Here is a 16,288-nt window from a genome sequence, read left to right on the forward strand (position 1 = left end):
CAAAAATCGCAAAAAGCGTTTATTAATTGGTTTGTTGGTTTTATTGATTGGTAAAGTTATAGCGTTTACAAAATAGGGGATAGTTTTATGGTATTTTTATTCATGTTATTAATTCATTTTTTTTTACTAGTAATGGTGGCGATCAGCGATTTTTATCCTGACTGTGACATTATGGCGGACACATCGGACATTTTAGACACATTTTTTTGGGACCATTGTCATTTATACAGCAATCAGTGCTATACAAATGCGCTGATTCATGTGTAAATGACACTGGCAGTGAAGGGGTTAACCACTAGGGGGCAGTGTATGGGTTAAGTGTGCCCTGGGGAGTGTTTCTAACTGTGGGGGGCATGGCTGTGTATAACACGTCACTGATCTCTGCTCCGATCACACAGAGCAGAGATCAGTGACACTGTCACTAGCCAGAATGGGGAGATGCTTGTTTACATTAGCATCTCCCCGTTCGATTGCAGGTATCCCCGTGGCGATCTAGTCCACGGAACCCACGACCCGACTCATGGAGCTTGCCGCGGGTGTGCCTCTTAAAGGGCCATGTACAGGTACGTTAGTTTGCCTGTACGAGCCCTTCTGCCGACGTATATCGGCATGAGGCGGTCGGCAAGCGGTTAAGCGCTGTAAGATTCTTGCATAGGCAGGGGGAAACAATCAACGTCTCAGGCTGTAAAACCATGAGCATACCCTGGGAATCAATTACTGCTTCTCTGATTACAGAGAAAGCCAAAATACATTTGCCTACCATCCTAAACTATGAGGGTGCTACACATTAACTTCAGGCATAACATATTTACATGTTGCCTAATATATCCTATTAACTTTCAGATGCCATGTAACAAGTGTTATTCACTTAAAGCGGAGCTCCACCCTAAAGTGGAGCTTCCGCTCATTGGAACCCTCCCCCCCTCCGGCGCCACAATTGGCACCTTTCAGGGGGGAGGGGGATGCAGATACCTGTACAGTAGAGGTATCTGCACCCACTTCCGGGATAGCTCTCTGCGGAAAGGGGCGTAGATTACGCCCCTTTCCGAAAGTCCCCCGCTGCCTGCTGGGAAACACACAGCTCCCAGAGGCAGCGGGTCCATTCTTATTGCGCAGCGCAACTCGCGCATGCGCAGTAGGGAACCGGGAAATGAAGCCGAAAGGCTCCACTTCCTGATTCCCATACCCAAGATGGCGGCGGCAGCACCCGAGAGACGATCGAGAGATCGGCTTCGGGTGCCGACATCGCGGGCGCGCTGGACAGGTAAGTGTAACTATTTTAAGAGTCAGCAGCTGCAGTATTTGTAGCTGCTGGCTTTTAAAAAAAAAACGCGGACTCCCGGCGGACTCCCGCTTTAAAGGGGTTGTAAAGGTTTGTTTTTTATTTGCATTGTTTGTTCACTTACCCTTTCCTTCAATTTCCCTTCTAAATGTTTTTTTTCTTTGTTTTCTTTGTCTGAATTTCTCACTTCATTTTCCTCCTCAGTAAGCTGTTCTGGCTGACTAAACACCGATCGGATGATGGTGTGAAGTTTACTGAGGAGAAACAGGAAGTGAGAAATTCAGACAAAGAAAAAAAACATTTAGAAGGGAAATTGAAGGAAAAGGTAAGTGAACCAACAATGCACTAGCTTAAAGGAACCTATTTTGAAAATAAAAAACGAAGCTTTACAACCCCTTTAACCTGTCAGTGGTCAAAGGTTATGATTGATCTGTTTACAGTATACAGTGCAGTGCAAAAGTTTTACGAACTTGTGAAAATTAGGGTACTTTCAAAAAAATGTAATAAATACTTATTATTTACCAATGAACAACCCACAAAGTTCATAAACAGAACAAAACCTCAACTCAGATCAATGTTAGATGTGTCCACTCTTTGATTTTAGCCAGTTTCCCTCTAGAGCAACTTTTTGTTTTTGTGCGCATACGTTAAAATCTGCATTTTTGCCCATATGGGCTGCGGGTATTTTTGGTTATTGATCCCACTTTTCTCCCCTCGGAATCGACGACCCACACATGGTGTGGAAAGCGAAGTAAGGCCGCGTACACACGAGAGGATTGTCCGTCCAACTTAGGCCGCGTACACACGCGGGGACTGTTCGCTCAACTTTGTCCGTCAAACAGTTTCAGCAAACAGTCCGCTCAAAATTAGCATGGACGGACTTGCCCACACACGACGAACGAACAGTTTGCTGAAACCGTGCGCGATGACGTGAACGGCACGTACGACGGGACGCAAAATACGACGTCCTATACATTGCATTACAACTTTCGGCGTGTAAATTCTTTCTGAGTATGCGCGGAACTTAGTTTGACGAACAAGCCTACACACGAGGGGACTGTTCGCTGAAACCAAGTTTCAGCGGACAGTTTTTCGGAAATTCCGAAAAACCTTGTTCAGCAAACTGTTCGCTGAAACTGTCCGCTGAAAGCCCACACACGGGCGGACTGTCCGCCGAAACACTGTTCAGCGGACAAAGTTGGGCGAACAGTCCCCGCGTGTGTACGCGGCCTTAGTCCGCTGAAACGTGTTTCAGCGGAAAGTCCGCTCGTGTGTGGGCTTCAGCGGACTTTTTCAGCGGACAGTCTGGCGGACTAAGTCTTTCGGAATTTCCGTAATATTGTCTGTCCAACTTTGGTTTCAGCGGACAGTCCGTGAGTAGGCTAGTTGGACGGACTAAGTATGGCGCATGCTCAGAAAGGATTTACACGGCCGAAGGTTGCATTGCAGTGTATTGGACGTCGTATTTCTAGTCCCGTCGTACGTGCTGTACACGTCATTGCGCAAGCTTTCAGCGGACTGTCTGTTCATCGTGTGTGGTCAAGTCCGTTCATTCAAAAGTAGGACGGACTGTCTGTCGGATTGTCTGACGGACTTAGTTGGCCAGACAATCCTCTCGTGTGTACGCGGCCTTAGCCTTCTGAGGAGTGAAATGCCCCTTGTCAGGCCTACCAGATAGTTATACCCTGAACTGTTTTGATGACAAACTGTAGTTTTATTACAAGATGACAATGGCAACTGTCACGGTGCTTTGCGTGAGTATAAAAACTGTATTTAGACCATTGGACTGGGGTGGATAAAAGTTGATTGGCATGTTTGTCTTCTGTTTGTTTGTATACCCTGCAATTCATAAATAAAAAATAAATAAAAAAAATCAGCATTTTTGGCTATAAACTATTTACTGAAAGCAGAAGCTTTGTAGAATAAAAAGATGGCGCAATTTTCTATGTTTGCACAATTATTGTGCAACTGTTTATTATTATTATCATTAGAAAAAAAAAAACACTAAAATAAATTTTAGTGCAAACAAACACAATATAATACCCAGCGTTTTGGTAAAATATAGAAGAATAGATACCAGGTATGTCAAGTCTTAAATATACTTGTGCCTGTGATATCACAACAAACTATGTTTGTTTGCCTTTACAGCTCATCAGTTTAGGATTAATCATGAATTATGGCCCTTGAATTATGGCTCTGACGTTTGTAGTAATACTTCATGTGTGGTGCAATTCCTGTCTACCTACCCATGCACATCCTGTGTGCATGTTTGCATTTTCAGGTGTTTGCAGGGTAATGGGGTTACCTTTCTTTTTTGGTATTGCAGTCATGAGCTCGCCTTAAACCCTTTTTACTCTGGATGCACGCAGAAGGCAAAGTAGATTAAGCAGCATCAATTCACCTAGGTACACTTGCACACAGTTTTATTTTAGAAACTTGGCAAGTATGTTTGCTTCAACACCTAGGAGAACTAACCACTGTGGATTTAGCCTGTCTTAAGCCAGTCATACACGGTTCAAATCTCGACTAGTTCAGCAGGAACTGACCCATTTCGAACCTGTATCAAGCTAATCGATTGATCAATCAACTTGTGATTATCACTAGCGGCTGCTATAGCTGCTAGCAATAATCAATGTCTTTTCTCGGTGAGGACACCTTCTTCACACCAGGAGAAGGCAATTACTGATTCCCCTGTCAACAATTTGGGGGTTATTCATGAAAGGCAAATCCACTTTGCACTGCAAGTGCACTTGGAAGTGCAGTGGCTCTAAATCTAAGGGGTAGATCTGAAATGAGTGGAAGCTCTGCTGATTTTATCATCCAATCATGTACAAGCTAAAATGCTGTTTTTTATTTTCCTTGCATGTCCCCCTCGAATCTATAGCGTCTTTACTTACAAGTGCACTTTCAGTGCAATTTCAAGTGCACTTGCAGTGCAAAGTGGACTTTCCTTTAGTAAATAACTCCCTTTGTGTCTTCATGGGGGAACATTTTCACTGTGTATGGCCTGCTTTGGTTGCTTTTATCTCTTCATGTAATCCCAGACAGACTCAGTGTTGAGAACAGAGCTCTATGGAGATCATACCATCTCTCCCAGGATTCCTTGTTCCTTTTCAGATGCTTCCATGATGGTATGACATGATAGGAATGTAAGCGCATAGAGGTTAGCGTGGCCCCGGTTGGAAAGGGTATGGTTAATTATGTTCCTGGATTTTTCGTCTGGTGTGCTTTGCTGGGTCCAGCCCACTGGTTATGTGTTTTAAAAGGGTCCACACCCAGAGAGCCCCAAGGGGCCTAGGATTTTAAGCCACGTAGATCTAATTCTTGTTGCCATCGCCCGAACCTGGATCAACAGCACCATGTCAGGATTGAAATTCCTGCTGTTAAGGGAGACTTCTACGATTTGCAGTGCTCCTGGAAGACACCTATTGTGCATGGACTTTCCTCCTGTGCAGTTATGCTGTGGGACCCACACGCCTGAAGTTAAGGACTAGGGATGTAGTAAAAGACTCACTTTATATTGAACTGTTATCTTGTGATTCTCTCCCTCCCATCGGAGGCTGAACTGAGCTCTTTTCCATTTTATGACAAGGAGAAGCAGACAAAATTTCTTCCATAGGCCATAATCAGTGGGTAGAAGGCTATCCCCTAGTCCCCACCCAAAAGCCCCTGTCCCCGTTGGGTCTATCACACTCCCCATTCCCTATATTTCACATCAGCATGCATCTCTATGTAGCGCTGTCTCCTGAAGAGCACACACTATATGTTTTGCAATTTAATTTTACCCTCAAAACCGCAGTTTGGTTTGGGTCTAATTGTTCTAAATTTTTGACCTTAGCATCAGTCTGACTGGACTGCAGGGTGTTCTACCTGGCCATGGGGGGGCGCTGTTACTTTTGGCAGGCATGAAACACAGTCTAGTTGGGTGCATTAAGTTTACTCTCTTTCAGAACAAGCCCAGTGGGAGTGTCGCTCTTGCTGTGCTTTCTGGGAGAGGGTACTTAAGGTGTTTCGGGGTTCCGGTCCAGAATTATGTTCTGACTGCATGATTCTGTCTTCCTGACCAGCCCCCAGGCCATGGATGTGCGGATCCACCCAACTTTAAGTCTTGGGGCTGGCTAGCCTGAGGCGAGGAAACTGAAAGGAGGATTCAGAGGGGGTCCGGTGCCATCTCGGTTAGTGGAGAGGCCCAGCAACTGTGAAGTTATCTAGGGGAGGACTCTTCGGGAGAAGGTCATGCAAGGGTTGGCTTCTCAACAAGAGCCTGGACAAGCTGAAGGACCTAAATGAATCCAATCTTGTGCGGTATCGCCGGACTGGCTGCAAGTCACTGGTACCACATGAGTGTTCTACAAGCTTTCAAGTTTCCCTCATGTGTTCTATAGCAAAGTCTGTGCCAGAGACTTATTCCTGACTCAAGCACCCTGTTGGCTGCTAGGCCTGGTGAGAGAAGGACTATCCAATTAGGGTGAGGATCCAGTTGTCAATGGCTATTCTCTGGATTTATTCAAACTGTTTCATATTGAATTTAACAATAAGAGTACCTGGACTTTTCACCTAAACTCTCCGATCCTATGTTGAGAGACTGTGTTGTTAACTACTTTTCGCAAATAAAAATCCCTTTAAGTGGATCTGTCATCAGTCTCTGCAGTTTTTGGGCCATCTACCTTGGGAAACCCCTAGACGCATACGAGGTGAAGAAGGTAACGGTAAGTCCAATAAAATCAGCCGCTTCTTCGGGAGTCAGTGCTACATCTACATGCTGAAATTAAATCAACTCATCCTTTTTTTACAACATAAAATTTTTTTCTTTTTTTTTGCTTTTCTTACCTTTTTTGTCCTACTTCCTCCTTATCAACTTCAGTGGTGGCATTGTCAGAGATAACTCACTACTGAAGGTCACCCCCTGGGAAGGCAACATCACCACCACCTTCAGGAAAATCATTTATTACATCATGCACTTTGTCTTGTGCATTTTAAAAATGACGCAGGAACTCTGACCCAGACAGCACAAAGGCAGGACAAAACCCAGGTAAGTATGAAGAAAAAGTCACAAGGAATGATTATTTATTCAACTTCTAGTCAGGTTTAAATGTGTTGTATAGAGTGTGTGTGTGTTGGGAGGGGGGAGGGGGTTCTTTAAGAAAACTGTACACAGCAAGGCATAATTCTAATCATATTGCAAAATAGATTTGGAGTTTACATATACGTGAGGCTAAAATGTTATGTTCATTATATATGGGCACTCTCTACTCTCTGATACAGGGATGGAGATGCATGCTATCATGTGTCTCATTTAAAGTCCCAAACCCACCTTCTTTACATTAGAAATGGACACTCTCCGTACACATTTGAGGCATGTAATCAGATCTCAGTTATCCAATATGTCCAAAAAAAGGTGCTGAAAATAGCACTCCCCTGAACAGGATGTCACATATCATGAAGGTATAGTGCAGATAGGCCTGGAAGGCAAAGCTTGGGGCCATTAAGGCAACTGGTAACATCTGGAGAGATATTAGAAACAGGTGCTTCAAATGGTCACAGAGCTCTCCAATATACAGATCGAGGCTATAAATCTATGGTAATTTAAAGTCTTAGCTTTCAACTCTATTGCATTTGGGACCGTTTAGAATCTGATCACTTCATGCTGCTCAAGAGGGACAAAATACAAGAGTGAGTCAATAATTGTCCACACTCTATTTCTAGAATTTATTAGAACAACAGTAGAGAATGTTCAGTTACATCATTTTACAATAAAGTCCCCTTGCTTTTCCATTCACTTGTCCCAGTGTTCCACAAGCTTGTATAAAAACCATAAAAAATGTTTTTGATTAGTCCCTCAGCAATACTTCTTGCACATGTTTGTCTGTCGCAAATCCGCAACCTCTAAAGCATCTTTAAAGGGAACCAACCAGATGATAATCAGAGGAAGTGAGATCTGGACAACAAGCAGGATGTTCCAATAACTTGAAACTTTTTCTGTTTCTGAAGTGTTTAAACAGTGTGGATGGCAGAATGTGGACACGAATCGGCATGCAAGAACCTTTTAACATTAGACCAGAGTAAAACACTGTCCTCATATTGTGATGACAACCTTTAATGGCTTTCAGCAGTCCTTTTACACCCATCAGACCACAAAAAAACAGATCACTGTCTGCTATTCTTTTTTGGTGCAAACGAAGAATGGTGCAGCCATGTTTGCTGTGTAACAACGGCAAAGGAAACTAAATGATGAAGGTCACAGCTTCAATAAAGTGACCACAAAGGCAAAGGCACAAGCTCTCAGAGTGTATGTGCAGCAGGGTCAGGACAAGGAGCCACTGCCCTGGGCCCAATGCTTTACTGTAAGGATGGGGACACCTTCCTTCTGTTACAAGGCTGAAGGGAGTAGTGACAGGCAGAGGTGGACTGACAACTCATGGGGCCCCCGGGCAATAGGAGATTATGGGGCCCCCCAGGCAATAGGAGAAGATTATGGGGCCCTCGGGCATTAGGAGATTATGGGGCCACACAGTATACACACACATACAGTATACACACGCAGACACACAATATATACACACACAGTATACACACACAGAATACACATACACACACTGAAAAGATACCGGAGAGGCAGGGCAGCTATAATCTTGGGATTTTTTTTAAAAAACACAGATTTTTACATACTGTCCCTGGTTTTATTGAGGCTGGTAACCCTGATGAGGCCCCTTAGTGGTATGGGGCCCTCGAGGCAGTGCCCGAGTGCCCGAATGGTCAGTCCGCCCCTGGTGACAGTGGCAGTGATTTTGACAAGCAAGTGACAACTGGGTGTATAGGAGGGGGTGCAGTTTGCCATCTTTGCCCTGGGTGCTGGATGACCTTCTCCCGGTACTGATGCGAAGAAATCAGTACAGCCAACTTAAGGATTATTATAGCAAATGTGTGGATAATGAATTACTTCCCCTCTTACTTATAGTGTATCTAATCACAGGTCAAGTAAACATAGACACAAGAGCTGCCACTGCTCGTTAGTGTTTAAAAGTGTAGGATCTAAATCCATTGTCTTAATCTTGTTTTCAATAGTTGATCTATTCACTAGCCTGGATCTAAAGTTACTTAACTACAAAAGTACATAACAGGCCACATTGCAGGGGCATACGTACAAGGGGTCCCAATTGTGGCCTGGTCCCCTGTACACCTGGATAAGATGGGTGGCGGGGTTGCATATAGAGGAACCGATCCCCTCCATTTTCCTCCTGCAGCCTTTCAGCAGCTACAGAAGTAAAATGGAGGGGATAGGTCTACATTTTGCCCTCCTATCCACCTATTGTTGTGATCAGGTCCAGGTACCATACTTCGGGGATCATTCTAGAAGAATCACAATTGATCAGATCATGAGATTGCATGGTGAAAACATACACTACTGTGCAAACGTTTTAGGCAGGTGTGAAAAAATGCTCTAAATGAAGAATGCTATCAGAATCACACGTTTTAATCATTTATTTTTATTAATTAACAAAATTAAGTAAATTAATAGAAGAGAAATCCAAAGCAAATCAAAATTTGATGTGATCACCCTTTTTCCTTCAAGACTGCATAAATTCTTAGAGGTACACTTGCACACACAGTTTTTGCAGGAACTTAGCAGGTAGGCTGTTCCAAACATCTTAGCCCTTGTGCACACGGTCGGACATTCCGACACCAAAATCCGTCGGATTTTGTCCGACGGATTTTGTCCGAAACTGGTGTTGCATACACACAGTTGGACAAAGTTGTTGGAAAATCCGATCGTTCAGAACGTGATGACGTTATGACAGGACTACGTTCAGGCTAGTAGCCAATAACTTTGGTCTAGGAATTTGATCTGAGCATGCGTGGCACTTTGTCCGATCGGAATTCTCTACAAACGATTGGACACAGTCCGATCGGATCATGTTGTCGGGAAAATTTTTTATATCCAGCTCTCAAACTTTGTTGGTCAGATATTCCGACGGAAAAAGTCAGATGAAGCCCACACACGGTCGGATTATGCGACAACGCGGTCCGATCGGATATTTTCCATCGGAATGTCCGACCGTGTGTACAAGGGCTAAGAGAACTAACCGCATATCTTCTGTGGATGTGGGCTGCCTCATATGCTTCTATGGCTCTATGGGGGCCAAACCATCACTTTCAGAGCTCCTTATTCTTCTTTACAGTAAAGATAGTTCTTAATTACATTCGGGGCCAATCAAATGCCTCCCTGGTGTTATGGCATGATGGATAAGCATCTGCCTGTATTTCTCAGCATTGAGAACACCATTGATCCTGACCAAATATCTAACTTAATTTACAGAATTGTAGCCCCAAACTTGCAAGCAACCTCCACCGTGCTTCACTGTTGCCTGCAGACATTCATTATTGTACCGCTCTCCAGTCCTTCAGCAAACAAACTGTCTGCTGCTACAGACAAATATTTAAAATCTTGACTCATAAGTCCAGAGCATCTGCTGCCATTTTTCTGCCCTCCAGTTCCTATGTTTTTGTGCATAGTTGAGTCACTTAGCCTTGTTTCCATGTCGGAGGTATGGCTTTTTGGCCACAGTTCTTCCATGAAGACCACTTCTGGCCAGATTTGCCCAGACAGTAGATGGGTGTATCTGAGTTCCACTGGTTTCCACCAGTTCTTTGGGGATGGCACTGCTGGACATCTTCGGATGTCTAATTGAAGTAAACATGATGTGTCTTTCATTTACTACACTAAGTTTCCTTGTCCGACTACAGCGTCTACAGTTCTCAACATTGCCAATTTTATTTGTGCTTCTTCAAAAGCACTTGAACAGCACATCTTGAAACAACAGTCTGTTTTGACATCTTTGCCTGGGAGAGACCTTGTTGATGTAGGTGCCAGTCCAGGCGTCTGGGTGGATCCCAACTGCTGAGCACCAAGTACGCATACCAATTAGCGTGCATACTTGGTGCCCAGTGGCCTATTTAAACTGGTCTGTCAAATTTAACAGTTGTTGAATGGTCATCAGCTTGTATCTGTATTCCTGAGATCTGATCCATTGAACCTGCTTACCTGTGTATGACTCAGCCTGTACTTCGCCTTTGCTCCTGCCTTAACCTTGTGTAACTAAATGTCCCACACTCCACTTCAGTGCTTTCATCATATACTGCTTCCTCCCAATCTAAATATAAATATCAGATATTCCAAACGGCTCACAAGAACAAGACAATACGTGTTTGGTTGCTGAACATGGACTGTTTTATTTGAGATGACACACAAATATATACAACAGGCTGACAATACAATCTGTAGCCAGAAACCTAATTAACATGAGCTAGTTTACTAATCATTTACTCACAGTTGGTGACTCGGTGATATGATCTTTCAGGGTAGACTTGCCATCTTCTAGCTCACTGACTATACAATACACATTATCATAAATATCAACACAGAACTCCTTCACACAATATCAGGGTTAATTAGAACAAACAACAATGGGTGAAAGACTCTTAGGCCGCGTACACACGGGCGGATTGTCTGTCCAACTTAGTCCGATGAACCGTGTTTCAGCGGACAATCCGCTCGTGTGTGGGCTTCAGTGGACTTTTTCAGCGGACTGTCTGACGAACAAAGTCTTACGGAATTTCCGAAATTTTGTCCGTTCAAACTTGGTTTTGTCCGTCCAAACTTGGTTTCAGCGGACAGTCCGCTCGTGTGTAGGCAAGTTGGACGAACTAAGTATGGCGCATGCTCAGAAAGGATTTACACGGCCGAAGGTTGCATTGCAGTGTATAGGACGTCGTTTTTCTAGTCCCGTCGTACGTGCTGTATACGTCATCGCGCACGCTTTCAGCGGACTGTCTGCTCATCGTGTGTGGTCAAGTCCGTTCATGCAAATTTTGAACGGACTGTCTGTCGGATAGTCTGACGAACTTAGTTGGGCAGACAATCCGCCCGTGTGTACGCGGCCTTAGAAGCCATACTAGAATTATTTACATTATAGCAGACAACAGACAGACAGGTGGCTTTAGTAAATAAAGCCTATTGACATCAGCATCTTCTAACAATATGTGTCCCAACAGTATGAATCAGTCACTATTTCTTATATGGCATATACAGGGTTCCCAGAGTCTGTGTGTCTTGGGGGGACATGGACCTGAATTCAAAGTAACACCACCTCAAGGGTCCCAGGCTTATGGCTCACAAAAAGCACCGTTCCCCCAAAATCCAGGATCCATAATCAGTAAGCACAAGGCCAGCATTCAGTCTGCTCCAAAAGCCTCTGTCCCGCGTGAGTCCATAACACATTGTTCATCTGATCACGCTGACCTCACCCTGTTTACTGGGCTTGTTTTTTTTTTCATCGTGATCCATGGTGCTCAGGTAAGTATTAGGTGTCTTCTCTGGGAACTCCCTCCTCATTGGCTGAGACAGCAATGGGAGCCATTGGCTCCTGCTGCTGTCAATAACAACCAGTGAGACAATAAGGAGATAAAGGGGGTGGGGCCGAGCTGTGGCTCTGTGTGTGAATAGACACGCAGAGCAGTGGCTTGGGAGTGAGCCTGCTTGGGTGCCCCCATAGTAAGCTGCTTGCTCTGGGGGCAATAGGCAATGGGGAGAGGCCAGGAGCATAGGTGGGGGACCGAAGAAGACGAGGATCGGGACTGCTCTGTGCAAAACCATTAAGTATACCAGGCAAGTATAAAAAAAATGTTGTTTGTTTTTTTATAAATTGTCTTTAATATCACTTTAAGTCGACAAAAGAAAATTACAGTGTTGGACCGCCTCACGCCGATATACGTTGGCAGAATGGCATGGCTGGGCACAATCATGTACCTGTACGTTGCCTTTAAGTGCCCAGCCATGGGTGGCGCCCGTGCAGCCGGCAGCGCACTCGCGACATGGTCCTGAGCTCCGTGACCACAGACCCGATCGCCGCCAGTGTCCCGCAATTGGGTCACAGAGCTGAAGAACAAGGAGAGGTAAGTGTAAAAAAACCTCTCCTCATGCTTCCTACTGAGGCTTCCACTGATCGTCTGTTCCCTGTTATAGGGAAAGACGATCAGTGACATCAGACGCCAAGCCACGCCCCCATACAGTTTAAAAAACACACACACTTAACCCCTACACTGCCTCCTAGTGGTTAACCCCTTCACTGCCAGTGACATTTTTACAGTAATCGGTACATTTTTAATCGCACTGATTGCTATATTAATGCCAATGGTCCCAAAAATGTGTAAAAATTATAAGACGTGTCCGCCATAATGTCGCAGTCACAATAAAAATCGCTGATCGCCGCCATTACTAGTAAAAAAAAAATTATTAATAAAAATGCCATACAACTAACCCCTATTTTGAAGACACTATAACTTTTGAGCAAACCAATCAATAAACGCCTATTGCATTTTTTTTTTTAACAAAAATATGTAGAAGAATACGTATCGGCCTAAACTGAGGAAAATTTTTTTCGTTTTTTTATATAATTTTTGGAGGATATTTATTATAGCAAAAAGTAAAAAATATTGAATTTTTTTCAAAATTGTCGCTCTATTTATGTTTATAGTGCAAAAAATAAAAACTGCAGAGGTGATCAAATACCACCAAAAGAAAGCTCTATTTGTGGAAAAAAAGGACGCCAATTTTGTTTGGGAGCCACGTCACACGACCGCACAATTGTCAGTTAAAGCGACGCAGTGCCGAATCGCATAAAGGGGCCTGGTCCTTTAGCTGGAAAATGGTCCGGGGCTTAAGTGGTTAAGAAACAATGACCTTGATCAATAAGGTAAAAAAAAAAGGGTAAAAAAAAGAGGAAAAGGAAAAGAAACACAGTCCACTGTACGATAGCTGAATCAAAATGTATTATATTAAAAACACATATATGGAATAGCCAATAGAATAAAACTAAGTCATTCAAAACGTGTCAGTCATTCTATTAAAAAAACTTACCATTCATGCCCCCATCCAGTGACAGTAAATTGCTGAAGCAAAGGGGTATGAATACATAATAAAACACTCAATCCTAAGCAGCGACAATGTAATAAGAAATGAAATTTGCAAGCATGTAGATTGGAAATAATGCTAGGTTGGCTCCCAGCATGAAATACTGGGATGGTCAGGCCTAAATCTTGGTAAGGAGGCACACTGCAAACTGCGATGTATATTGGTTCCATGGTGTATCCAACAAATGGGAGATGCAGAGGTAGTAAGCGAGCATAATGGGTCAACAGTGGTCCAGAGGAGGCATACAAAGCAAGAAAGTACATTCACAATGTGTGTATGGCACGGACCGCCATGTGGTAATGAAGGTTGACGTAAAACCAATATGTAACCTTGCCTTATTTCTTTTTTAGGTGTACTTTTCACATCAGCATTAGAGGGTGGTCTATCAATTTGTAGAGAACAAAGCTGAACATTTGGAAAAACAATAATGATAACCCACTTGCAACCTTTGCTCCAACAAGTTAACGTTTCACCAATTAACTGTACCACAGAACAAACTCTTGGATCTGCCTTGTGAGAGCATATAAAGGGATACCTCTCCAAGCCCAGATCTTGTGTCATCTCCTCCCAACACCATGGGAAAAGGCTTCTATGTCAGCAAGCTTGTTGCCTTTGTTGCCATCTTTTTCGCTATAGCTGCTGTGGCTACAATCATTGCACTATCTGTAGCTTATGCTAAAGAAAAAGCCATCAATAATAAACTAGAAAATGGGGGATCAACAACTGAAACCTTCCCCAGTGCTTCCTCCAGTACATTGAAACCTACCACTCCTGTATCAACAGAACCTTGGGACAGCTACCGGCTTCCAAAGACTCTATTACCTTACCATTATGACGTTGATCTCAGACCAGTCTTGGAGAAGGACAATCAGGGACTCTATGTCTTTCATGGAAAAAGTGTTGTACATTTCAAATGTGAGAATTCCACCAATCTTGTTATTATCCACAGCAAAAAACTTAATTATACCAAAAATGTTGTGCTCCAAGATGATACAGGTAGAGACATCACCATAAATCGAGAACAGCTGGTAGAGAAGACCGCTTACCTGGTGTTGCATCTTGCTGAGAGTCTGCAAAGTGGTAAAACATATCGGCTTTACACAGAATTTATTGGGGAACTGGCAGATGATCTGGCAGGATTCTACCGCAGTGAATATGTGGAAGATGGTGTAACCAAGTAAGTAGTTAAATAAACTGTAATTTCAAAAAAATAAGGAAAAGTGTTAACAATTTCTATAAAACAATATCAAGAGCATAAAGCATAACTACAGGCACACCTCACTTTTAAGTACACAATGGGGTTTTATTTACTAAAGCTGAAAAGTGCAAAATCAGGCTCACTTCTGCATAGAAACCAATCAGCTTCAAGGTTTTATTACCAAAGCTTAATTGAACAAGCTGGGGTTAAAAGCTCTTTGGGTTTTATGCAGAAGTGAGCCTGATTTTGCACTTTCCAGCTTTAGTAAATAAACCCCATTGTGTACTTAAAAGTGGGGTATGCCTGTATAACAATGAGTAGGAATATACATGTGTTATCATTTTTGATGTTGTATATTTGATGTTTAGGGCTTGATTTACTAAAGGCAAATACTGCAGACTGTTTACTTTGCAAAGGAAGTTGCACTTTGCAAGGGAGTTATCCCCAGAGCTTAGTGAATGAGGTTAAGCTCTGTTGACTTCCATCATCCATTATTTTGCTTACACATGAGTAGGTGTTATTCGTAAGGTAAAGTTTCACTACATTAACTAATCTCTGGGAAAGATCCCTTTGCAAAGTGAAGCTCCATTTGCAAAGTGAACAGCCTATTTGCAAACCGGTATATTAAATTAATCCCTTTAGGCAGGCCATAAATTATGCGGGAAAGAAATTAGGCAGAAAAGAAAAAGAAAATAGCTTGATTCCTTCATCAACACAGTCAGTGTTTATGGGGGAATCCCTAACCCAGAGCTATTGTGTTCTCCCGTGGGTGGGGGGGAAGCAGTCTCTGCCAGGAGAGCACAATCTCATGCTGAATATTCCACATGCTGGTTGTACCCAAGTCGATGGGATACAATCAGTCTGCTTATACATGGATCAGATCTTGGCCAGTCCCTGCTGAACCAGCTCAGGTTCAATCCATCTATGGCCAGCTATAGTGTTCATCCTACTGCCTCTCCATATCACTATCACTTTATTGACTTATGTCTGCTAACTGACCATTTTTGGACTGAACATGCATTTAGACATATGTTGCAGAGATATTCAGATTATGAGTTGCGCAGTATGTACAGTATGTCTGAACTGAAAACACGGCCCCTCTAAGATCATAGCACACACTATATTTTCCTACTGGGGGATTTTTTCAGTCAATCTGGTCTGGTCCCAGAGGCCAAAAATTTTATTAAACCCAGAAACAAGATTGTAATATAGAGCAGCTTTCCAGTACTTGTGGCTGCATTCATTCTTTTTTTTGTCTGTTATTTTTCAACTTCCTTTAACAGACCAAGCTGTCCAACAAAAGTGATAGTTAGTGAGCTGAGATAAACCATTTACCACTGACAGGGTGTTTAAAATGGTCAGCTTTTATTAACCACTTCAGCCCCGGAAGATTTGGCTGCTCAATGATCAGAGCATTTTTTGCGATACAGCACCGCGCCGATTTAACTGACAATTATGCGGCCCTGTGACGCTGTACCCAAACAAAATTGACGTTCTTTTTTTCCCATAAAGAGAGCTTTCTTTTGGTGGTATTTGATCATCTCTGCGATATTTTTTATGCTATAAACCAAAAAAAAAAAGGAAAATTTTGAAAAAAACACAATATTTTGTACTTTTTGCTATAATAAATATCCCTAATTTTTTTTTTTAAAAAGCTATTTTTTTTCTCAGTTTAGGCCAATGTGTATTCTTCTACATATTTTTGGTAATAAAAATCACAATAAGCATATATTGATTGGTTTGCACAAAAATTATAGTGCCTACAAAATAGGGGATATATGTATGGCATTTTTATTATTATTTTTTTTTTTTTACTAGTAATGGTGGCGATCTGCGA

At 42.8% G+C, this 16,288-nt stretch overlaps 1 protein-coding gene across 1 annotated transcript in view; it reads left to right on the plus strand.

Moving 5' to 3' along the window:
* LOC143964141 (aminopeptidase N-like) overlaps nt 1-16,288 on the plus strand; it is a 133,592-nt gene that overhangs the window by 22,943 nt on the left and 94,361 nt on the right. Inside the window, exon 2 of the mRNA XM_077473836.1 lies at nt 13,604-14,430. Coding sequence (XP_077329962.1) covers nt 13,829-14,430 — 602 coding nt within the window. The 5' untranslated portion in view covers nt 13,604-13,828. The remainder of the gene's footprint in view (nt 1-13,603; nt 14,431-16,288) is intronic.

Source organism: Lithobates pipiens, unplaced genomic scaffold, assembly GCF_037356315.1.
Source record: "Lithobates pipiens isolate NorthernLeopardFrog02 unplaced genomic scaffold, aLitPip1_a1.2 Scaffold_8, whole genome shotgun sequence".
Taxonomy (NCBI): domain Eukaryota; kingdom Metazoa; phylum Chordata; class Amphibia; order Anura; family Ranidae; genus Lithobates; species Lithobates pipiens.